The following is a 25,485-nucleotide window of genomic DNA, read 5'->3' as shown; positions in this document are numbered from 1 at the left end:
CACACAGGGAGGGGCAGAGACACAGGCAGAGGGAGAAGCAGGCTCCATGCAGGGAGCCCGACATAGGACTAGATCCCGGGTCTCCAGGATCACGCCCTGGGCTGATGGCGGCGCCAAACTGCTGAGCCACCCAGGGGTCCCTAGAAAACTATATCTTGAATGTCTGGCTCTGAGAAGAAGCTCATGCTGGAACTATTCCAGGAAGCACAGAGAAAGCTTAGTCCTGCTCCCCATCCCCTGTCTTTCAGGGCTGACTCCAGCCTGTTCTTTCTGCCTTCCCTGAGGTCTCCAGAGAGCGCAAAGGAGAAGGAACCACAAGACTCCGCTGAACTCCAAGTACAAACTTTATTTCTATTACAAGTATGTTAATAATAATAATAATAATAATAATAATAATAATAATAATAATGGTAGTAGTAGTAGTAAAATAAAAAGAGGGGATGGGGGCTCTGATACTTGGCTTTCAGAGCAAGCCATGGAGCTTAGGCCTCAGTCCTGATCTGGGCAGAGCTCAGTGTGGCCCTCGTGGCAACAGGGAGCCCCCAGCCTTCTCCATCAGAAGACAGTAAAGACAAAGGAGCTGTGCTCCCCACCAGAAACAGGAGGCAGTTATGCCAAATGCCAAAGAAGCAGATTAAAACAAAGCCACTAGTGCACTCACCTCTAGCTCAACTCATTTCCAAAGCCTTTTCCTAACATATATTGCAACTGGCCTGAACACTGTACCAGAGTGCCTCCATACATATTAGAGGCCCAAATTCTAGACTGGGGAGGGGCAGTACACAGGAGAGGTTACCTAAAAGTTCCCAAATTGAGGCCCCAGCAGGGAAGAGAATCACTACACTGGTGAGTACCAGGTTTCCAGAATTCTCTCTCCTCTTTCCACCAGGACTTCACAGCACCAAGAAGCAGTGGTAATAGTATGTCAAAAGATGGAACCCTGGTGGGCTGAGAGGTCATAACTTATATTTCTGTGCAGCCAAAAGGCAGCAGCTAAAGATGAAACATTTCTCAACAGCCTCCCTGCTAACCCTCCCCCCGAACCCTCAAACTCCCACAATCTCAAAAGACACAAAATGGCCATAACCTAGAAAAAGTTAAAATCTGTAAAACCTCCCCTGCCCATAGAGCCCAAGAGGTGGGGCCTGAACCACACAAGTGCTGCTCTGCAGAGAAGATGAAACCACTGTGCAGGTTCTCTGCAACGCCATTACTCCTCCTCTTCTTCCTCCTCTGCATCTCCAGCTCCCTGTTGCTTGGGGGGTTTTGCCTGTTAAACAAGAGAACAAATGAAGTAGAAAGGAGGAAGTGTAAAGCAGCCCTCCTTCTTTAGAACCCTAGAAATGTCAAACTTCTATGAAAACCTCATCCACTGCTCAATGCCCACCTCTTCTGACTCCAAGAACCATGCCAGCCCCACTCATTTCTGAGTCCTCATTGAGCATTACTGGCTGGATCCCCAATTACCTTTGCAGTTCTTTTTTTTTTTTTTTTTTTTTTTTTACCTTTGCAGTTCTGTTGCGGTAGTTGGCTGTTGTGGAGGTGACCCGTGAGTTCCTGCCACCTTCATTCCTACCACTGAAATAAAAGAGAAGGATTGGAAACTAGTTCCTAAGATGTCTCTGAATAAAAGTCAGAAACAGCCAGAACCAGACAAAAGCAACTTTCCACCAGCAGACAAAATGAACAATGAAAAACCCACAGAAAGCAAAAGAACATATTGGAATCAGGTCACAATACAAGCAAAGTCCATATTCTGTTCTCCGGAGCTACTCCCAAGTACCACTCCTGGGTTACTGATTCTTACCTTACTCCGTATCTCCCTGAGGGCGCACGGGGGAAGGAGGGTACAAGGTTTTCTGGGTAGAGATTTCGCCCCGGATGAATCACTGGAACATGTCCGGTGACCATGGCCGCATTATGGCTGTTTCGATTGCGTCCCCGGCTATCCTGGCTGTCTAAGTTGTTGAGCTTCAGTATGCGAGGAGGGCTAGGCTGGCACCCAGGTCTGGGGCCTGATGTGGATGTTGACAGTCGGTTATAAGTAGCTGTCATATTATTAATGGGTCTGCTGGGGGGAAGAGGGTAGGTGGGCCCTTTAGCTGTTTCCTGCTTGATATCATCCATGTAACCAGAAGATAGGTCTCCTGAGAAGAGAAAAAAGAAAGCACCAGCTTTTGGGAAAAGCCTGCTCTTGCTATTGGTGCTGGATTTGGGGCAGGAATAATAGGATTCTGGGTAGAAGACAATTGCCTTACTGTTGAAACACACATCTCCAGGACAAGATTAGGAACACTTTGTTCACACTTACTACCTGAGTCCTCAAATACAGTCTCCTGAGTATTCAACAATGGTGTGCCAGCAAATCTCGAAAAATGATTTTCAATTGGCTTTGTAGTGGTTTGGTTTCAAAAACAGCTTAACTGCCACCTCATGAGGTTTGTAAATAATGTTACTAATAAATTTGAGTACCCTAAACCTAGTTCAACTAGAAGCAGGAACCCAGGGCAGACATAGTGAAGTGTGAAAATTATCTCCAAGTTATCCACTAACTGCACAGATAAGAGACCTGCATCTGAATAAGCACTGAGAAGCATATCTTGTGGCTGTCCCCAAAGCCATTACCCTATAAATACACTTAAGGAAGCTCAGTCTAGGGACGCCTGGGTGGCTCAGCGGTTTAGCGCCTGCCTTTAGGCCAGGGCGTGATCCTGGAGTCCCAGGATCGAGTCCCACATCGGGCTCCCTGCATTGAGCCTTCTTCTCCCTCTGTGTCTCTGTCTCTGTCTGTCTCTCTCATGAATAAATAAAATCTTTTAGAAAAAAAAAAGCTCAGTCTAACATGGGACCACAATTAGCCTCAAAAGAGTCCCCAATGTGATCCTACTGTGCCTAGTAATTCAGAATTCAGGTAACCCCCATGTTAAAGTAGCAGTTGAGAAGTGGTAAGCAGGCCTGAGCCAGCAGCAGACCTGTGGCCTTGGCTCAGCCCTGGCTAATACCCTGGTGTCTGACACGCCTCTTGGGCAGGTCTGGTGAGGTCTCTGGAGGCTGGAAATCCTGTCTAGGAATCCCCTCTGTCACATGGTTGTTTGCTGTGGCTGGGCGTTGGTCACACTGGTCCTAACAAGAAAAACCAGAATTAGTTCCTCAAGATTGAATCATTCCTATGATAACTGAGAGGGAGCAGCAAGAGGAAAGGAAGGAAGAACAGGCTGGGTAAACACATCTTAGTGGGGAAGGGAGGAGACAGACATGACTTTGACAACCACTGTGAGGAAGGGCCTGCGACTAAGAAGAAACACATATGGAATGGCACAATCATTCCCATTAGCACCTAAGGCACTGAAAGAAGCACTCTGACTCTGCCAGGATGAAGGGAAGGCTGGCCTTAAGAACCTGGAAAAGCATGTCAATACTTTGATCATAGAATATTTGCATGGTTACTTATTTCATAGTCTCCCCTCAGAGACAACAAGCAGTTACTGGGTCTACTGCTTGATCCAAAAGGAGAAATCCTTCTTACAGAAATGAAATGTGTGATGTTCTATCAAGAGCTATATAGGGTCAACTATTGAAATAACCCCAAACATACCTCCAGTATCAGCTCCTCATAACAAACAAGAAAATGTAGGCAGAAAATGTATTTTTTAGCAACAGATTGGAATCCTACACTACACAAAGGTGAAAAAGAGCTTCAGACTGTCCAGTCTAACTCCTTCACTGATAGATCTCTCCAGTGAGAGGACAGGACCTATCTAAGGTCAAACAGAAAGGTAAAGCCAGAACCAGACCTCCAGGTCTCCTGGAATGCCACCACAAATGCCACCACAACAGGAAGAATTTGCTTGGTCAAAAATAAAATGTTTATTAGTGACCTCAGGGAAACTCATCAAAATCCTTTTGGCACAGGGCATCTGGGTGGCTCAGTTGGTTAAAGCACTCGATTCTTATTTTAGCTCAGGTCATGATCTCAGGGTCATAAGATCCAGCCCTGCATCTGGCTCCACTGAGGGTGAAGCCTGCTTAAGATTCTCTCTCTGCCCCTCCTCTCCTGCCTCCCCCATGTGCTCTTCTACCCTCTAAAAAAATAAATAAATAAAAAGTAAATCCTTTTGCCAGGTCCTGGATGTCTGCTTAAATGGAGTCCTGTCTACTCGGTTCCTCACTTAATGACATTATGGTTTTAGTTGACAGAGATAAAGTCTGAAAGCCTAAGGTAGTGTACACCTCAGATAGTTCACAGAACAGGGCAAAAGCCAGGTCAGGTATGCATGCAACTTAAAAGCTAAAGAAATATTCTCACTTCTGAAAATTTTAGGTTCATTTGAAGGATCTGCATGGAGTGAAATGGACAGGTCCTCTAGGGATTCTTACCTGGTGATGGAACAGCACCTCCTCCTCCAGCTGTACTCCACAGAATTCACATGGAATGATGATACTATCCTTCACAGGGGGTGAACTGCTCAGGCCCATCAAAGAGTCTAACTGATTATTTGCAGCCTGTTGCAAAAACTTCTGGAAGATGACATCAGGGTCCTCCACCCCTCTGGGGGAAGTGCTGCCCATATTGAGTGAAGGTAAGGCACAGGAAGGATTACAGCTTGTCTGTCTCAAAAAAAAAAAAAAAAAAAAAAAAACCATGTTTAAAAAAAAAAAAAAAAGCAGGCATTAAGGAAAACACTACATTCCTAAAACACAGTCTAAAAGTCACAAAATGTTAATAATGCTTAATATTGGAGAGACTTAAAAAGGGTTAGTGCAAATGAAGATGGAACATTACTTTTATTTTAAACATTTTTGTGCTGTTTTAAAGTTTTTTTTACTATGTTCATGTGATTATTTTTTTTCTTTTAAAAAGTAATCCTACACCCAATGTGGGATGAAACTTATAACCCTGAGATCAAGAGTCACATGTTCTACCAACTAAGCCTGACAGGAGCCCTGTAATTATTCTTTTTAAACTGAGAAGAGTCAAGATTCTTCCCACAGTCATAAAGAGGCTGTTACGACTATAATGGGTTTTCTTATGCTACTCTCCCAAAACAAAAAGTAGACATATTCAAATACTGTAATTATTCCACTTATGGGGGGAATCTATGTTCCACCTAGAGCACAGGAAGTACTTAATAGTTACAGAAATGCTGGACGAGAGAGAGCAAAAGTGTTGAGGTAAAGAGTGGTTCCCTCCACCAGGTAATCCTCAAACACAAAGGTTATTCTCTAATCATTCCTAAATGGCTCAAGAACTTTTCAATCATTCAAAAAGCATGTGACAGCCTTTCATACACCAGGTATTGAGATTCCGTAGCTAGGAAAACACAGAACCTTCTCGAGGAACTCAGCAATTGGTGCAGATCAACAGGTAATCAGGACACCACACCATGACAGGCTAAAAGAGAAGTGGGCATACTTTCAAGAAGGACACAGGTGGGACCTCTGACCTTGACTTCAGAACATCCCTCAGGATGGTTTCCTAAAAGTCATGTCAGAACCAAGTCTACAAGTAAAGGGTCTGTGTTGTTGGGTGTATTGAGGAAGCAGGAGTAGGAAGCAGGATGGCCACACATCTTGCAGGCAGAAAAAAGAAGGCGCAAAAAAGATTCTTAACCTTTCCAGGGAACTACAAGGATTTCAGTATACCTCCAATAAATCAAAATTGTGACATGAAATGACACCAGATTAAGATGGCCAGTAGAAATGTATACTAGCCACCACAGTATGAGAGCAACCAGGCCTGCTAAAATGAACATTATTAGGCAGCCCGAGTGGCTCAGCGGTTTAGCACCGCCTTTGGCCCAGGGCATGATCCTGGGGTCCTGGGATCGAGTCCCATGTCAGGCTCCCTGCATGGAGCCTGCTTCTCCCTCTGCCTGTGCGTCTCTCTCTCTCTCTCTCTCTCTCTGTGTGTGTCTCTCACGAATAAATAAATAAAATCTTAAAAACATAAAAATAAAATGAACATTATTTTTCCAAAAGAGAACAAAGCTAAGGTCTCCTAACCTTAGGTCAGTTACACCATGGTAAGAAACACAGTTGCTACTCCTGCCACAGGTATATTAAATTAGTTTGCTCAAGATCTCATGTGGCCTACAACACCAACTATGGCCTGCACACATTCCTCAAATAACTCACAACACACCTGATGGTCAATCAGCAGTTCCTCTGGGTAGAGCTCCTCACAAAATTCACAAGGCAACATGGTCCGGTCAGCTGCACCTAAGTATCAGGCCACACAGTCAGACTCAATGACAAAAATGAACTTGATTCAACTTTTTATCCCCCGTGTGAAGTTATATATATAAATTTGACTTCTGAGGTGCCTGGGTGGCTCAGTCAGTGTCTGCCTTGGGCTTGGGTCATAATCCCAGGGTCCTAGAATCAAGCCCCTGTCAGGCTCTCTGCTTGGCAGGAGCCTGCTTCTCCCTCTCCCTCTGCCTCCTGCTCCCCCTACTTGTGCTGTCTCTCTGTCAAATAAATTAAATCTTTAAAAAAAAAAAAGTTTGACTTCCTATGACATTTCTTAGATGTAGCAATTTGTGAGGCTGTAAATCCTCCCAGAGGAACCATCTAAAAGACAAATCCTAGGGGGAAAAAGGTCCAGCATGGAAAAGGAGATTTACTTGCCACAATTTCCTGAATAAGAGTAAAGTAGCTGCTTACCCACTACTCTAATTAAGGAAGAATGTAAATGTGTACAAACCATAGGCACTAATCTAAAAGCTTCTGTGTATTATCTTTATCCTCAAGGAAAACTTAAAAGGAGATCCTACATTACCCTCATTTTATAGATCAAGAAGTTGAGGCTCACTTAGGACTGGTACACAGAAATCCTAAAAAAAAAAAATCTTTCCCAGTACAAAATACAAAAAAAGATGCTCAATAAAAGTAATTTTATGAGTAAATAAATAAGAGTAGTTTTAAACCCAGGACTCCCCAAACACAACAGCATTAATAAGACTGCTGAATAACTGGAGGGTAAACAGGGATGCCTGGGTGGCTCAGTGGTTGAGCGTCTACTTTTCACTCAGTTCATGATCTTGGGGTCCTGGGATTGAGTCCTGCATCAGGCTCCCCATGGGGAGCATGCTTCTCCCTCTGCTGAGTCTCTGCCTCCCTTTCTGTGTCTCTCTCATGAATAAATGAAATCTTCAAACAAACAAAAAACAACTAGAAAGTAAACAATGAGAAGAGTTAAGAAAACTTGCCTGCCTAGGTCTTCAATCTGGGTAGAAGAAAAAATGTTTACCAACAGTTGCTAGCATTTGGCCTTTGCCCAGATGAGTCTAGAATCGATATTTGCTTTTACATAATTTTATACTTATAATGTTTAAAAGCCCAAGCCAATCAAAACTTCAATTAAAATTATCCTAGGGGGTACCTAAGTCATGCATGATCTCAGGGTCATGATATGGAGCCCCATGTCAGGCTCAACACTCAGCAGAGTCTGCTTAAGATTTTCTCTCTCTCTCTCTGCCCTCTCCTCCCTCCTTGCACTGTCTTAAATCTTTTAAAAATAAATAAAATATTAAAACAATTCACTCAATAGTATCCCTAGGCACCTGCCAGAAGCATATATAAATACTCTCATAACACATAAGAAAGTTTAATGTTATTTTATTTTATTTATTTTTTATTTATGATAGTCACAGAGAGAGAGAGAGAGAGAGAGGCAGAGACATAGGCAGAGGGAGAAGCTCCATGCACCAGGAGCCTGATGTGGGATTAGATCCCAGGTCTCCAGGATCACGCCCTGGGCCAAAGGCAGGCGCCAAACCGCTGCGCCACCCAGAGATCCCAAGTTTAATGTTAAAACACACACATAAGGGGGAATCCCTGGGTGGCTCAGTGGTTTAGCACCTGCCTTTGGCCCAGGGTGTGATCCTGGAGACCCGGGATTGAGTCCCATGTCGGGCTCCCTGCATGGAGCCTGCTTCTCCCCTCTGCCTGTGTCTCTGCCTCTCTATGTCTATCATGAATAAAAAATATATATACATTCTTCAAACACACACACACACACACACACACACACACACACACACACGGGGCACCTGGGTGGCTCAGTCCATTTCATGTCTGACTCATGATTTTGCCTCACATCATGACCTCATGGGTCATGGGATCAAGCCCTGTGCTAGGCTCTGCACTCAACACAGAGTCTGCTTGGAAGTATCTCGCTCTTTCTCTGCCCCTCCCACTTGTATGCTCTCTAAAATAAAAAAAATTTTAATTAAAAAAAAAAAAACAAAAAACCATACACATGCAGGAGGCAGTAAGCCACCATGACTGTCATCAGAAACAACATAGAGCAAAAGAGACTTTAGATACATTTTAGAACCATACTGAAAAATATTTAAAATGTTTAAAGAGATGTTTAAAAACGAAGTGGAATATGACTACCCCAGATATAAAAGTGTTTTGGGTTGTTTCTTTTTTTAAGATTTGAGAGAGAAAGTGCATATGTACACACATGAGTAGGAGCAGAGGGAGAGAATCTTTAAGCAGACTCTCCACTGAGCGCATGGAGCCCATCATTTAAAACATGATGAGGCAAATTGAAGAAAAAAAGAATCAAACAGAACTCAAATAGAATAGGGATGCCCGGGTGGCTCAGTGGTTGAGTGTCTACCTTCAGCTCAGGGCATGATCCTGGGGTCCTGGGATCAAGTCGCACATCAGGCTCCCCACAGGAAGCCTGCTTCTCCCTTTGCCTATGTCTCTGCCTCTGTGTCTTTCGTGAATAAATAAATTAAAAACCTTAGAAAAAAACCTCAAATACAATAAATGAAAACCATATAATCACTGAAATGGAAACCTCAACGGACATATTGAACAACAGATTAGAAAGCAAACATTTAAGGAATGCCTGGGTTGCTCAGTTGGTTAAGTGTCTGCCTTCAGCTGAGGTCATGATCTTAGGGTCCTGGGATCAAGCCCCACATAGGGCTCACTACTCTGTGGGAAGCCTGCTTCTCCCTCTCCCTGCTTCTCCCCCTGCTTGTGCTGTCAAATACATAAATAAAATCTTAAAAAAAAAGACATTTATAAAATTACCCAGAATGTACCACAGAAGACAAACAAAAAATTTAAGAAACATGGGAGATAGAGTAAAATCTAAAACATGTAGGGGCGCCTGGCTTACTCGGTTAAGCATTAGACTTTTGATTTGGGTTCAGGTCATGATCTCAGGATCATGAGATCAAGCCCTGTGTCAGGCTCAGTGCTCAGTGGGGAGCCTGCTTGAGATTCTCTCTACCTCTCCCTGTGCTCCCCCACCCCTTCCCTCTTGCATTTGCCTGCATGCTCTCTCCCCTCCCAAATAAATAAAATCTCTAAAAAACAAAGAAAAAGACTACGAAGAATAGAAGACAAGCAAAATAACCAAAGAAATAACATATCACAATTTTCCATGTAGATGAAAAATACTAAATTTACTAATCAGGAAGGCGAGCAAATCCCAAGAAATTTAAAGCCAGAGAAATCATCAGGAAACTGCAGAACCTCAAAGACAAAAAGATCTTAAAATCAGTCAGAGAGAAAAGACAAAGTACCTATAGAGAAATAACACTAACAGATGATTTCTCTATAGCCAACAAGAGAAGCCAAGAAATAGAATATCTTCAAAGAACTCAGGAAATATAATTGGCAATCTAGAACTGTGTGACAGAGAAGATAGAGAATTTATAATCCAGACACTTTCAACAGAATTTCCAAAGAATGTATCTTAAGAAGAAATTTATCCTAGAAGGAAGTTCTGAGAAATAAGGAAGAAAGGGTGAGCAAAGAAAATGGTTAACATGTAATAAACAAATACAATGTATATAAAACAAGAAATGACTGTATCTGGGGAACCTGGGTGGCTTAGGCAGTTAAGCATTTGCCTTCAGCCCAGGTCATGATCTCAGGGTCCTGGGATCGAGCCCCACATCAGGCTTCCTGCTTAGCAGGGAGTCTGCTTCTCTCTCTCTCTCTCTCTCCTTCTGTCCCTACCCATCACTCATTCTCTCTCTCAAATAAATAAAACCTTAAAAAAGAAAAAAATGTCTGTATCATGGTATTAAAAAGAAAACGAGAACACTAACAATACGTCAGTAGTTTTTAAGTTATAAAGGGATGATCCTAATTCTAAGGGTATTGTATTAATTGGGTTAAGTGTGACAAGGTTGATTTCAATCTTTGTTAAAGTAAATAAACATGTTGAAATTTACAGGGCAACCATCACAAGAACAGAGAATATAAATTCTAAACTAGGGACACCTGGGTGGCTAAGAGGTTGAGCATCTGCCTTTGGCATCCTGGAATTGAGTCCCTCATTGGGCTCCCCGCAGGGAGCCTGCTTCTCCCTCTGCCTAGGTCTCTGACTCTTTCTGTGTGTCTCATGAATAAATCCATTAAAATAAATTCCAAACTAGCAGAGAAGAAAAATGGAATGAAACAAACAAACAAAAGTCAATAAAACAATCTAAGGTATGATCAGGAAAGAAGAAAATAAAGACTGAACCCAGTCTTCACCTGTCACTACTATGCTACTGCATTTTACTTTCTTTAGCATCATAAAAGTCAAGCCTGAAAGGTTGATAAGGGGACTCACATTAAAAGATGATGCTCAGATTTTGGAAAATGCTTTTCTTTGGACTAGTGCATTTTCCTAAGAGAAAGCAGCAGCAACTATTAGGTAAAAAAACAGATCTAAGGTAATAAAGGGGAGAACCTGAATACCAACATCCCATAAAGAGTTGCCAAACTTAGAAATGGTTAAGAATCCAAAGCCAAACATTACATTGGCAAGCCCTGTTCTACTCCCCAAGATGCAGAAAGTCTAATAAAACCAGCTTTTAAACAATCTCATGTTACATATTCACATCCTTTGATGTACAAAGAATATAGGCTACCTGTTAGCTACTGGAGGTGGTAACCTCTGGGGAGAACCAGGAGACTTATCAGTGGGTGAGAAGGAGACTTATGCTTCCTTTTACACTTTTACAATCTTAAATCTTTAAAATAATTTTACTTTTTTCTTTAACAGATCTATTGGGATATAATTTTCATACCATGTAATTCACCTATTTAATTCATACACAATCATTTTTATTATAGATGCAAATCGTTTTTAAATATCCTCTACTCAAGGGGATGGAAAGTGCAGCTCAGGGGATATAATTAATAACACTGTAATACATTTATTGTGGTAAGCATTTCATAATGTATGGAATGGTTGCATCATTATGTTGTACACTTGAAACTAATTTCTCAACTACACTTCAATTAAAACAAATAAACAAATGGGCACCTGGGTGGCTCAGTAGTTGAAAATTTGTAATCCCAGAGTCCTGGATCCAGTCCCACATCGGGCTCCCTGCAGGGAGCCTGCTTCTCCCTATGTCTCTGCCTCTCTCTGTCTCTCATGAATAAATAAATAAAATCTTTTAAAAAATAAAAAACACGATGTGAAGAATGATACTACCCAGGATCACTCTCTGAGCCAAAGGCAGGTGCTCAAACACTGAGCCACCCAGGCATCCCTACCCTATTATTTTTGGAATTATTATTCACATAGTGGTATGAAGAAAACTTATAGCTGACAGCTGCTTAAGTTTAGGTCCCCAAACCCTCTTAACAACTCCAACACTTAATATATGTATGACATGCATCCCTCAAATATACTGTTCTCCAAACAAAAGACTCAAAGGGGTGGTTCACTGAACACAATCCAACTTTTACTCTTAAAAACTTAGTTTTAGGGATCCCTGGGTGGCGCAGCGGTTTGGCGCCTGCCTTTGGCCCAGGGCGCGATCCTGGAGACCCGGGATCGAATCCCACATCAGGCTCCCGGTGCATGGAGCCTGCTTCTCCCTCTGCCTGTGTCTCTGCCTCTCTCTCTCTCTGTGACTATCATAAATAAAAAAAAAAAAAAAATTTTTTTTTAAAACTTAGTTTTAATCCATGAGTCCAATAGTCCAATAATACTAAAAAAAAAATAATAATAAAAAAACCAAAACCAAAACCAAAACCAAAACACCAAGCCACAATTGTTTTTATCTATTGCTTTTTTTAGTAATTCCTATACCCAACGTGAGGCTCAAACTCTTGACCCCAAGATCAAGAGTCACAGAGACTAAGCCAGCCAGGCACTCCAGAATTCTTTTTAAATGAGAGCAGGGAGGGGAGCAAAGTTCTTTATAGAATAACTAATGTAGGGTATCCCTGGGTGGCTCAGTGGTTTGGCACCTGCCTTTGGCCCAGGGTGCGATCCTGGAGCCCCAGGATCGAGTCCCACGTCACGTCAGGCTCCCGGCATGGAGCCTGCCCCCCGCCCCCCCTCTCTCTGTGTCTATCATAAATAAAAATAAATAATCTTAAAAAAATAATAACCTGTAGAACAAAGGATATAAACAGGGATCCCTGGGTGGCGCAGCTGTTTGGCGCCTGCCTTTGGCCCAGGGTGCGATCCTGGAGACCCGGGATCGAATCCCACGTCGGGCTTCCAGTGCATGGAGCCTGCTTCTCCCTCTGCCTGTATCTCTGCCTCTCTCTCTCTCTCTCTCTCTCTGTGTGTGACTATCATAAATTTAAAAAAAAAAAAAATTAAAAGAAAAAGAAAAAAAAAACAGAAAAATCACCAATGTACAATCACCAGTTATATCTAACTCAAGCAAGAAACAGTAGTGAATACAAAAAACTGCTAAATAAAAGATTCCATAAATGTCTCATTCCCTCACAACCTCAAAATAACATCTGCATCTAGTTATTATAAAAGGAAAAACTACTCATATAATGGAGGTATTTAATAGATCTCATTTTAATAAGATAAACTGAAATCCTGAGAAGGACACAGCATCGCCAATGTGGGAATTCTGCCAAAAGTGCATGACTTGAGTCTAACCAAGGGAAAACAATCAGACAATTCCAAGTTGAGAAAGAAATATTCTGCAAAACAACTATTCTAGACTCTTCAAAAAGTATCCATGTACTACAAGAAAAAAAGGGTGGTGGTGGAGGGACCTAAATTAACCTTAAAAAAACTAAATACAATGTGTAATCTTGGATTTTGTAAATAAAATAAGCTCCAAATGATATATTATGTTTAAGTAGGGAACTTTTGTTAAATTTCCTAAGAGTAATTAATATGCATATTGTGTTTACATAGAATACCCTTGTTCTTTTTTAAAAAATATTTTATTAATTTATTCACGAGAGATAGAGACATAGATACAGGCAGAGGGAGAAGCGGGCTCCCTGTGGGGTCCTGATGTGGGACTCGATCCCAGGACCCCAGGATCACACCCTGAGCCAAAGGCAGATGCTCAACTACTGAGCCACCCAGGCGCCGAGAATACCCTTGTTCTTAAGATAAATGCTAAAGTAAGAATAAAATGTTATGCCTGCAATTTATTCTCAAATGGTTCAGGGATAGACATAAAAATATATAAGTGGAAAATACTAAAATTGGCAAATATAAATAAGGAGTATATAGACATTCACTGTACTATTTTTTTTACCCTCAGTGCTTTTTTTTTGTATTTTTGATTACTTTTTTCATTTAAATTCAATTAACATATAATGTATTATTAGCTTCAGAGGTAGAGTTCAGTGATTCACCAGTCTTATATAATACCCAGTGTTCTTCATCACATCATGTGCCCTCCTTATGTCCATCACCCATCCCCCCAACCCACTCCCCCCGTAAGCATCCCCCAGTTTTCTATGATTAAAAGTCTTCTAAGGTTTTTTAATAATAAAAAGTTGGGAAAAAGCAAAAAAAAAAAGGCAAATCTTATCTCATGAAAAATTCTTGATTTTCTATAAATTATATAGATATGAGTTAAAAAACCTGTAGAGACAGGGGCTAGTGCAGAATAAACAAACCTACCCTTCATGTCATTCAGAGCACTGGAACCTTCAAAGGACTGCTCTGCACCACATACAGCCCTCCAGAAGTCCTGCTCTGCCACACTGCGGGCCTGCCCTTCATTTTGCAGACTTAGGGCCAACATGAAGTCCAAGTTTGCACTGTCTTCACCACCCTCTTTTGAGGCTTGTCGGGTTCTATTCTTTTCCTGTCTTTCTTGTTCTTCCACTGGAAGAAAAAAAAATAATAACCAGTATTCAAGATATAGTAGTGGGATGCCTGGGTGGTGCAGTTAAGCATCTTTTTTTTTTTTTTTTTAAGATTTTATTTATTTATTCATGAGACACACACAGAGAAGCAGAGACACAGGCAGAGGGAAAAGTAGGTTCCATACAGGAAGCTCGATGTGGGATTTGATCCCGAGACTTTGGGGATCACACCCTGAGCCAAAGGCAGATGCTCAACCGCTGAGCCACCCAGGCATCCCAAGCATCTGACTCTTTTTTTTTTTTTTTTAATTTTATTTATTTATTTATGATAGTCACACAGAGAGAGAGAGAGAGAGAGGCAGAGACACAGGCAGAGGGAGAAGCAGGCTCCATGCACCGGGAGCCCGACGTGGGACTCGATCCCGGGTCTCCAGGATCGCGCCCTGGGCCAAAGGCAGGCGCCAAACCGCTGCGCCACCCAGGGATCCCCTGACTCTTGATTTCGGCTCAGATCCTCATCTCAGGGTCATGAGACTGAGCCCTGCGTTCAGGCTCTGCACTCAGTGTGGAGTCTGCTTGAGATTTCTCTCTCTCCCCCTCTGCCTGTCCCATTCACTCGCATTCACGTTCTAAAATAAATAAACCTTAAAAAAAAAAAAAATAGAGATGTTGCTACCTTACTCAAGTCCATGCCTAGCAAATATCCAAGGTTTAAAGGCATCTGTGCAGGAATAAAATAGGCCTAGTCTTCCTGTTCTCACAGGGCTCCAAATATTAATTCTGCTGTGATAAAAGGTTCATTATTCTAGTTTTTATTAATACCCAAAATTATTGAGCTATTATATGAGACAAGCACTGTGCTACTAAACATTTTTCATAGATTTCTACACTATAACAGAATGGTGTGAAGCATGAAGTCTGACTGCCTGAATTCAATTCCCAGCTATACCACTTATCTACCCTCAGAAGAATGCCTGTGAAGACTAAATCATTTGATATATATAAAGCCCTTTACAAATGCCTGAAGCATATGCTGGGCATACTCGGTAAATATTAGCTATTAACAGGACTGTCACTGTCATCGTCATCATCCATGCTAGCTATAATCCAATAGCAAAAAGGTTCTATTATTTCCAATCTAGAGTAAAGTTAGGTATTCTTTCTAATGTTATCCAACCACAGTCAGGTTTCTACAATTAAGATCTATTTGCCCCCAAAACTGTTATCATTTGCCAAGATTTTGATACCATTCGTTTTCTAATCCAAACACAACTCACATAGATTATTCTGAATTGGAAACTGGGCTGTCATGTTCCTTTGGTTGGTAGTCCTACTATGGAAAAGGTCTGATTCAAAGGCTCTCATGGGTCTTCGGGGAATCCTCATAGGTGGGTCCAGAGCCTCAATTTGCCTGAGGAGCTGGGATGCAATCCAGATTCCATCTTGACCCCAGGACTCATCATATGCATTAGGAGGCACGGCAACCTCATCTTTCTTTTCCTCCCCAAATCTCCCACAAACTTCAGGATGAGTTTTCAGATCTTTCACCAGGACATTGCGCCCACAACTGCCACAAAGCTCCGTCCGGGCACCACAGTAATCTTCATGGTCCTTCAATTTGAGAACAGAAAGTTCCAAATCACAGTGCTGGCAAAGGGCAAGCCGTAGAGGACATTCAGTCTCCTGCAACACAGTAATGAGGCAGTTAGTATGCCAATCCAAAAGAAGCTATGTTTTAATGCAGAGAAAAGAAAGTCAAAAATATTTCTTTAATATTCTCTTCCAACCCTAGCTTTGTCTGCCATGCCTTCTTCCTATGCATTTAAGAGTCACAGCTTCCCTCTTGGTCTCTGTCACCAGGGTCTACAGAGAGAAATTCTTTTTTTTTTTTTTTTTAAGATTTAATTTATTTATTCTTGAGAGACAGAGAGAGAGAGAGAGAGAGAGAGAGACAGGCAGAGACACAGGAAGAGGAAGGAGCAGGCTCCATGCAAGGAGCCTGACGTGGGACTCGATCCTGGGACTCCAGGTTCATAGCCTGGGCTGAAGGCAGGCGCTAAACCGCTGAGCCACCCGAGCTGCCCAACAGAGAGAAATTCTTAGAAGGAATCTACTCAGCCACCCTATCATCATTTTGTGCACACATTACAAAGTAACCCAAAACTAGCCAGAAAAGCCCAAGAGCAAATAGCAGAAGCACAGCAATTCAGGTATGTTTGTCAAAGCTCTACCAGCCCAATTTCCCTTTACTACTCCTATCTGTTTTAAGCATCTAGTAATGAAGAAAAGAGGCTGTCCTTTAGAAAGACACAGATTTTTCTAATCTGCACATTTGTATATAGCACTGGCTTTAAAATGATCAAATAAACCATGAATTACCAGTGAAGATGACCCAAAGAATGTAAATACTCAGCAGATGAAGGACAGAACTTTTTTTTACAAAACTGATTTTGAAATTGTAATTAAAACATCAAAAAATTAAAAAGACATAAAGGCATATGTTACCCTGATAGGCACATTCCAAACTTGAGAACTTAAACTCAGAACTTCAGTGTAACATCATTTCAAAAGTTTAGGTATTTTACAACCACTGTGCCAAAGAGCAAACATTTCTTTTCATACAAACTAAACCCAAGTCCTATTCTAAATGCTACTTTAAACATTTTTAGCATTGTTTTGTGCATGCATGAAATACCTCTTGTAAAAAGCACAAGAAAATGATTAAAGAAGGCCTAGGAACAGGAATAGAAGAGAGACAATTTTTACATATACACTTCTGCAACTTTAAAATTATGTACCGGGGATCCCTGGGTGGCGCAGCGGTTTAGCGCCTGCCTTCAGCCCAGGGCGTGATCCTGGAGTCCCAGGATTGAGTCCCACATCAGGCTCCTTGCATGGAGGCTGCTTCTCCCTCTGCCTGTCTGCCTATCTCTCTCTCCCCCTCTATCATGAATAAATAAAATCTTTAAAAAATAATAAATAGGGACGCCTGGGTGGCTCAGCGGTTTAGTGCCTGCCTTTGGCCCAGGGTGTGATCTTGGGAGTCCCAAGGTCAAGTCCCACATCGAGCTCCCTGCATGGAGCCTGCTTCTTCCTCTGCCTGTGTTTCTGCCTCTCTCTGTGTGTGTCTCTCATGAATAAATAAATAAAATAAATAAATAAATAAATAAAATTATATACCATGTAGCTGTAACACTAATTCAGAAAGGTCTTTTTTGAAAAAAAAAAAAAAAAGAATTAGAAAAATGCCACTGATTTAAAGCTATTCGACAGCCAAAAAAAAAAAAAAAGAGTTACTCAACAGCCAAGAGCAAAAATTGCCGGCACATACCAGATAATACAGTATCTTGTTAACAGTCCTAAAAAGTGCTAGTAACTCATCAAAACACCAAATAAAGTTTTGTTTTTTTTTTGAGAATTAAAAAGCTCTTTAATCTCTGGTCTACAACCATCTTGGTTTAATTTGCAGTAATGTTAGGATATACTTTGTGCTTGTACCTTTATAATAATTGATGTATTATAATGTTACTCCTCAAAATAGTTGGAGGGGAGAAGATGGAAGCCAGGACAATTGTCTGGAGGTTGTTTTATGCAGCAAGTAAAAATTAGAGCCAGAGAAATACTCATTACTGTTAATGTGACCTCAATCATAACCCCCCTTTGTTGGTGAAGCCTAGTAAAACATAGGTTGAATACTCAGAAAAAATAATAAGAGTGCCAAAGTATTTCTAAGATGTTTAAATATGTGCTGTGGAATTAGGAATGGTTATTGTTTTCTTCTTATATTTTTCAATTTTTCTACAATGAATATGAATTATTTTTTTATATTATAAATTATCTTTTTAGGTACATAAAATGAAATGCACAATTTTAAGTGCTTACCTTGATCAATTTTTACATATACACACTGTGTGACCAACTAAATAGTTGGGATTCTTTTTTTAACTGGTGAATTAATATGCTCATTCACAAAAACAATGTTCACTTAACTATGGCCAGTTTTATCTCAATTAGGGACTAAATGATACTGTTCTCACCAAATACAGTCTTAGAAACTTCTTTGGGTGTAAACACCATGTTAGGGGATCCCTGGGTGGCTCAGCGGTTTGGCGCCTGCCTTTGGCCCAGGGTGTGATCCTGGAGCCCCAGGATCGAGTCCCGCATCGGGCTCCCGGCATGGAGCCTGCTTCTCCCTCTGCCTGTTTCTCTGCCTCTCTTTCTCTCTGTGTGTCTATCATGAATAAATAAAATCTTTTAAAAAAATAAAATAAAATAAAAATAAACGCCATGTTACCCGAACGATTAAGGAAGTCAAAAGGAAATTACAAGATATTAGGCAAGCTCCGTGTTAAAGAGATTATACTACACTGGCAAGTCCAGGCTTGGTTTAGCACTCACTGAGGTTGCCAATAGCTAAACCCCAACAGAAACGACAGACTCAGTTCCAAAGAGAAAGGCTCTGAGGCCTGAGCATGTGGCGCAATAGCCATATAGCTGAATCTGACAGCAAAAAGTCAAAGCCTTAAATAGGCTTTAAGAGACAATGTTCGTGGAGCTGATAGAGAAATAAGACTCAATCAGATTACTACTCTGCATGTGGTTCAGTAATACTGGCCCATGGTGACTCATGCTCTTCATGGTACAAGGAAACTAACCTCATGCTTCTTTAACTGCCTCTTCTCCAACTTCTTATTACATTTGCAGGTCACCTATGGTAAGAAGTGACAATCAGTAAACTGGCTTTGTGACAACATGACCACTTGCTATCGCAAAATAGCAAGTATAATATTTATGAACATTTGAGTACTTGGTAGTTCACCTGACAATGTTCTGTAGCCATGTGACTCTCCATGTCAGATTTAGGAAATGGTTCCTTGCAGACAGGACACATACCAATGTTCCTTTGACAGTGGATCTCATGGATGGTAAAATTAAACACAGGAATCTCTTTTTTGCTACAGAAACAGATCAAAGGGAAAGGCAAGCATTAGTGACTAAACTATGCACAGTGGTATTACATGAAAATCAGGCCAGACTAAAAAATGTTTAAATATTAAGAGAGTGGTGAGGCGCCTGGGTGGCTCAGTTTGTTAAGTGTCTGCCTTCAGCTCAGATCACGATTCCAGGACCCTGGGATTGAGCCCTATATATCAGGCTCCCTGCTAGGCAGGGAGACTGATACTCCCTCTCCCTCTGTCTGCTGCTACCCCTGCTTGCACGCTCTCTGTCAAATAAATTAAATCTTTATTTATAAATAAAAAATGGCTACGTTAAATGTACACCAACAAAATGAAAGTAGAGCTGTATCATGATTATACATCATACATGCACAAATGCCACAAAAAGCTGTCTAATAATTACTGCTTAGGGTGCTGAGATTCATAATTTTTAAAATAATTTTCTTTTAACAGTAAGAATCAAGAAAATAGGTCTATAATTTTTATTTTACAGGGCTATTCAAAATAACTTATTGACACAGAAACGTTCTATATCCCCAAGGCTACTAAAATTTTAGTATTAGACCAAAAAATATTGAGGACCACATAATCATAACATAAAGCAACAAGAATCAAATGTAGCTATTAGGGTATGACCTTTAGGGTATGAGTATTTACTAGGATACATTTTCACCTCTTGGGAAACTTTGAAAGAGATATTTGCAACAATTACATGTAACATTCGTCTGCTGGTTTTATTTTCTTTTTAAACTTAGCAGCCAAGAGAGTCCCATAAAACATTCCAACCAGACAAAATACCAATATACTTGCTTCCTATCTACCGATAAAATCAAGATGTTTTAAATGAGATGAGAGCACACAATTCTGTACCTAGATAAAACTGCTAAAAGCCCCAAGGAGGAACTAGAAAGTTAAAGATGAAATTTCATTTTAGATAGAAATGACTGAAAGGCAAGCCAAAGCTTCCAGAAAAATTCTCAGTAGCCTTCTAAATGCTAAACACACAAGCCAGAAATCAGTTCTTGAATACATGCAAAAATAAAAAGTTGAAGTTTGGGTGGGGGAGGGTATTGTTTTTAGTAATCTCTATAACCCACACTGGGCTTGATTTGAACTCACTGAGCCAGCCATGCACCCCTATAAGTTGAAGCCTTCTAACACTGAAGCTCCTGTTCCCCAGAACCACACTCTACCCCAACAGAAGAGAGAGAACTTCCAAGAACATCTTCAATCATAACAAACTATTTTTACAGGCCCAGTGGATATAATGGCTGCTCATTATTTTAACTTAAGAAAAAAATTTTTTTTAAGTAGGCTTCATGCCCAATGTAGGGCTTGAACTCACAACCCTGAGATCAAGAGTTGCATACTCTGACTGAGCCAGCCAGGTGCCTCTAAACTTTTTAAATGTATTATTTTATTTTTAGTAAATTCTATGCCCAACTCAATCAGGCTGGCACCCTGGCAGGTCACATTTTGAAGATTACCTTTTCTTAGGGAACAATAGAAATATGACTCTAAAAACAAAAATTTTAAACCTGGAATTTAAACATGGTTTCTTAGATGGGAAGTTTGTGCTGGCTTAGTCACCCTTCTGTGCTAATCTTCTTCCTTTAAATAAATTGCTGTGGCTTTGAATAACCCTGTTTTCATTAGCTTTCCATTAACTTATTTTTTTTAACCCCCTTAGCATAGTTATTTATATGTTGTCCCAGCCTTGAGATTCCTTCAAATTGAACCGATAAGAGTATTTTAACTGATGTCACTGCCAATATGTCTTTCTTACACAATCACAGTGTTTTCTTGTGATTATTTCCATCAGTGATTATTCTGTATCAGTAACAGTACATATAAAACACAAAGCTAAAATGGTTTTTAAATTGGCAGAAAGTTGGAGCACCTGGGTGGGTGGCTCAGTTCCATCAGAGGCTGCCTTTGGGTTGGGTCATGATTCCAGAGTCTTGGAATCAAGCCCCATGTTGGGCTCCCTGCTCAGTGGGGAGACTGCTTCTCCCTTTCCCCTCTGTTCGTGCTCTCTCTCCCCCAAATAAATAAAATCTTAAAAAAAAAAAAAAATGGGGGCAGCCAGGTGGCTCAGTGGTTTAGTGCTGCCTTCAGCCCAGGGCCTGATCCTGGAGACCTGGATCAAGTCCCAAGTCGGACTTCCTGCATGGAACCTGTTTCTCCCTCTGCCTGTGTCTCTGTCTCTCTCTCTGTGTCTCTCATGAATAAATAAATAAAATCTTAAAAAAAAAAGGGGGGGGGCAAAAAGTGATAGTGGCATAATAGGAAAAAAATACCCTACAAGGCAGGATACTCTCTTAGAAATAAAATCTTAATTCTGTTCAGGGAAAGAATATAGCAACCAGCAGTTGCTCTGATTACATACTAATTCTGCTGAAAGATTGAGCGAAAAAAAAAAAAAAAAAAAGACAATAAAAAATAAAAATTGTTATCTGGCTTGAATTTTATACCAATCTGAGTCAAATTATTTTCCTTCTTCAACATCTCTTCTCTTCTACCACAATTTGGTAAGTTAAACATAGTACATAAACACAGTTCCGTTTTGCTTTCTTCTTTAGCTTTCTGTAAGAGCACTTACATATCATTAAAATACCAGAGTCTTAGGAAATTATTAACTACACTCCTAAGTTTCATTTCAGCTAGAAAGAGTTGCCCTTTCTTGTCACTCACGTGGGTTAAACACACCAAAATAGGAAGCTTAACATCTAAGACTACACTCAGTCTTCACAAACAATTCTGGAATCATGAAGTGATAATGATTAAGCTGGACTGCCAGACGACTTTCACTTTTTTTTTTTTTTTAATTTAAAGCAGTGGACCATTACTGAAGCAATATGTTTTTATAAAACAGCTGAGTGGCTCCGGTTGAACTACTCTCACTGCTAGATGTAGAGCCTACCTCACTAAACTTGCTCCCAATCATCTCCAAGAGAGCCACACAGGGAAATCTTTGTAACACGTTTTGGAAAAAACTCATCTAATCCAAACATTGTATATTTTTTGTATTTTTTTAAAAAAATGTATGATGAGGGGTGCCTGGCTGGCTCAGTTGGTAGAGCATGGGACTTTTGATCTCAGGGTTGTGAGTTCAAGCCCCATGCTGCACATGGTGCCTACTTAAAAAAAAAATTTTAAGAATAAAAAAATAATTTAAAAAAATTAAAATGTATTATTTTTCAGAGAGACAAAAAAAAAAAATCCATTTATACATTAGGAAAGTGAGGCTCGGGCAGCCCTGGTGGCTTAGAGGTTTAGCACCACCTTCAGCCCAGGGTGTGATCCTGGAGACCCAGGATTGAGTCCTGCACTGGGCTCCTTGCATTGGAGCCTGCTTCTCCCTCTGCCTGTGTCTCTGCCTCTCTCTGTCTCTCATGAAAAAAGAATAGAGAAAGTAGAGAAAAGAAAAGAAAAGAAAAGAAAAGAGAAACTGAGGCTCTAAAACAGTGGGATGACTGTCCAAGTCATTAACTAAAGGTAGGTACCAGAGTTCCAGACTGCCAGCTCCACCTCATCACTCTACTCATTTCTCTATGCTACCTGAACCTACCATTTTATTACATTACTAAAATAGTTATATGAAATTGTGAAAAAGGCTTTAGTCCCATATTATTTCTACATGATATATGGTTCCAATTTTAACCTACCAATAAATAAACCAATCCTTAACAGAAACTAGTTTGTTCTCATTCCAACATTTCTTAGATTTAATTTCTCACCAATTGTCACACAGTTGAGTGTCCTGGTCATCTAAAAATTCAGCCATCTTTAGTTCTTCCTGAAAACTACAAAGGAAGAAGTGTAAACTTTCAATTACATTTCTGCTTTTAGGATGACATGCAGAACATAAAAACAAAAAACAAGTACACAGAAAATGTTACCAAACTAGTACATTAAATCAGTTTAATACCCAGTACACTTAGATTTTACTTTGTTTTCATTTTAAAATGACTTGCAAAAGCACAAAAAAATCCTGTATAACCACCCAATACATCATAAATAACCACAGTAAAATGATCAAATGCAGGAAACTAACACTAATACAATGTTAATAACTAATCTATAAATCATATTCATGAATCATCTAATTCACTTTCTCTGATTCAAGACCTAAACCAAGGTCACATATCACATATAGTTACTCCTCCTTAATCTTTTTCTCTCTCCTTAATCTTTGATTTAGGATACTTCCTCAGTTTTTCTTCATCTTTCAAAATCTTAAGTGTAGAATGTCCTTCAGTTTAAGTGTTCAACGTCTTCTCATGATGAATATATTTTTTGGCAAGAATACCACAGAACTGATGTTGTGCTCATCTCAGTGCACTATATCAGAAAGCACATGATGTCAACAGTTTTATTATTACAGATGATGTTAACTTTGATCCTTAGTTGAGAGTGTCTGCCAGGTCTGTGCACTGTAAAGTTTTTCCTTAGTTTTAAACAAGATGTCAGTTGCAGAGTAAAATGCCGGCCATTTTGTTACCACTATTTACTTTAGGTTACTCTTTTCCATGACACAAAAATGGTCTTAAATACTGCCCCAAAAGGGCTCTTTGATGGTTTTGACATTGCCGAATGAACTCACTTTTCAAAGCACATACTCATTCAACAGGTCGACTGAGACCCTGTGTGCCACACTGGCACTAAGAATACTTCATAAATTAAAGAAATATAGTGTCTAACAGATTAATGACAGAGCAAAATAAGCAAATTAATAGATAATACCTCACTGTGAGTATTTTGATGGAAAAGTACAGACAAATGGAGATGAAGGGAATCTACTTTAGATAAGGGCGATGAGAGAATGTTGTGGGAAGATGACATTTAAACTAAGACCTGAAGTGCAAAGAGGAAGAAAAGAGGATTGGAGTGGGGGGAAAACCAAATCCCGTAGAGGGCCTAAAATGTAATGAAAGAGAAAGTAAAGGTACATCTGGAAAAGCATAATGAAAAAGGTGAGTGATTCAAGAAGGCCTAATCATGCAGTGCAGAAAAGATAACGGATTATAGTCCAAGCGCAATGGTAAACAACGGAAAGCTTTTAAATTAGGGAGTTACATGACTCAAGATAACCGCTCCCGTACGAAATGTAAACTAAGGGGAAGGAAGTAGCGACCTATGAAATTAAATCACGTTCCCCAAACGGAGAAACCCAGATCCTTTCCTCAGGGCCGTCTGCTTCTAGGTGTGCTCTAGAAACTAAACCAAGTCGAGAGCCTCGGATGAGGGCAGTGCCCTCTGGCGGCAGGGGGGCTGGGAGTGGGCCCCTCGAGGGTCGAGCTGGGTGGATCCGCCACGCTGCAGTAACGGGGTTTTAACCTTTCTGGGCCTCGAATTCTTCAGGCAGACAACCGACAATACTTCAAAGGGCCGCTGTACGGAGCAAGCGAGCGAGCGCAAGGACGTGCCCTGGTGCTGCAAGACTTCACCCTTAGAAGGAGCCCCTCTGAGGGATCTGGGGCGCCGCTGCCCCCTCGGGTCCCGGCGCAGACGGCAGTTTCCAACCGCCACCCCCCCGCCGGGGAGTTCGGCGATGGGGGGGGGTGGTGCGGAGAGGGCACCAGCTTCGCAATTAGCAGCAGTCTGGCTGCTAAGCGCTTTGCACGGACCCTCTCCTCCAGACCGCAACCCTACGAGGTGAAAGCCATTATTATCCCATTCTGGAGAGGCAGTTAGGCGCCTCACAGCTGGTCGGAGTGGGGACTCGAACACCGGTCCGTGGCCTGAGCCCTCACTGGGCCGGCACGACCCCCCCGCCCCCGCCCCCCGCCCCCTACACCGCAAGCCGGCGGCTTGCGGCCCTGCCCTGCCTGCGGGGGCGCGGTGCCCACAGCGGCGCTCCGGACGACGCCCACTTCCCCGACACCCTGGCCAAGGCTGCGAAGGGGCGGCGCCGCCCGGGGCTGCCGAGGCTCGGGTTCCCTGAGGAGAAAGTGTGGCCTCCCGGTGGCCTGAGGAGACGCCGCGGCGTGGCCGTCTTTCTCCCGGCGGCTGCGACCCCCCGGGGCCCACAGCCCCCTCGCCCACACACCCCGCCCTCGGGATGCCGGCCTCCTCCCGAGCCCGAAGCCGCAGGGGGGGTCCCCGAGCGCGGGTCGCGGCCACACTCACCCGGGACGATAGCAAGGACTTGCAGCCGACCCCGCTAGCCGCACACACAGAGACTCCTCACGCAGCCCCCGCGCCGAACAACGGCCCCCCAGAGCCGCCTCCCCACTTCCGACCGTCGAGGAGGAGCGCGCCCATTGGCCAGGGGCGACCCCATCTATCAGCCCATTGGATGGCACCGCTGTCGCTCCCGGGGCCCCGCCTCCTGCGTGCTGATTGGCTCCTCAGAGCTTCACGGGCGTGAATCCCTGGAAGTCTCGGCCCCTGCACATCTGGGTTGGGCAACGGGGCTCTGAGCTGTGGGCCCGGTTCTCAGGTCTCAGCAGCTGTCCCTGACATA

General features: G+C 41.8%; 1 protein-coding gene and 1 non-coding gene across 7 annotated transcripts; one reads left to right on the top strand and one right to left on the bottom strand.

The window, feature by feature from the left end:
* Window positions 1–326: 326 nt before the first annotated feature.
* On the bottom strand, window positions 327–25,434 carry TRAFD1 (TRAF-type zinc finger domain containing 1). Of its 6 annotated transcripts, XM_049101674.1 has the most exons (13): window positions 25,149–25,298; window positions 22,757–22,822; window positions 18,878–19,013; window positions 18,714–18,767; window positions 15,336–15,741; window positions 13,871–14,077; window positions 12,373–12,558; window positions 6,143–6,219; window positions 4,378–4,608; window positions 3,003–3,123; window positions 1,808–2,147; window positions 1,506–1,578; window positions 327–1,270 (listed from the first exon to the last, which is right to left on the bottom strand). In XM_049101674.1, the coding sequence occupies exons 2-13, from the start codon at window positions 22,801–22,803 to the stop codon at window positions 1,211–1,213; spliced, it is 1,938 nt and encodes a 645-aa protein (XP_048957631.1). In that variant the 5' UTR covers window positions 22,804–22,822; window positions 25,149–25,298; the 3' UTR covers window positions 327–1,210. The 6 variants fall into 6 exon arrangements, with proteins under 6 accessions (XP_048957631.1, XP_025329789.1, XP_025329790.1 ...); XM_025474004.3 differs by lacking the exon at window positions 12,373–12,558 and having other exon boundaries at window positions 25,149–25,434; XM_025474005.3 differs by lacking the exons at window positions 12,373–12,558; window positions 13,871–14,077.
* Window positions 22,073–22,147, top strand: TRNAK-UUU (transfer RNA lysine (anticodon UUU)). Its single transcript has one exon. It is a non-coding gene; the product is annotated as a tRNA-Lys (tRNA).
* Window positions 25,435–25,485: the final 51 nt, after the last annotated feature.

Source organism: Canis lupus, chromosome 26, assembly GCF_003254725.2.
Source record: "Canis lupus dingo isolate Sandy chromosome 26, ASM325472v2, whole genome shotgun sequence".
Classification (NCBI taxonomy): Eukaryota; Metazoa; Chordata; class Mammalia; order Carnivora; family Canidae; genus Canis; species Canis lupus.
The sequence above is the reverse complement of the archived record's forward strand: the minus strand, read 5'-3'. Positions and strand labels throughout refer to the sequence as shown.

Coding starts and splice junctions, on each gene's coding strand:
- TRAFD1 (XM_049101674.1), bottom strand. CDS start 22,803: ATGGCTGAATTTTTAGATGACCAGGACACTCAACTGTGTGACAATTG. Junction 14,078..15,335: donor TCCAATTCAGAATAATCTAT/GTGAGTTGTGTT, acceptor TTTTTCTTCCAG/TGGAAGAACAAGAAAGACAG. Junction 1,579..1,807: donor TCAGGGAGATACGGAGTAAG/GTAAGAATCAGT, acceptor CTTTTATTTCAG/TGGTAGGAATGAAGGTGGCA.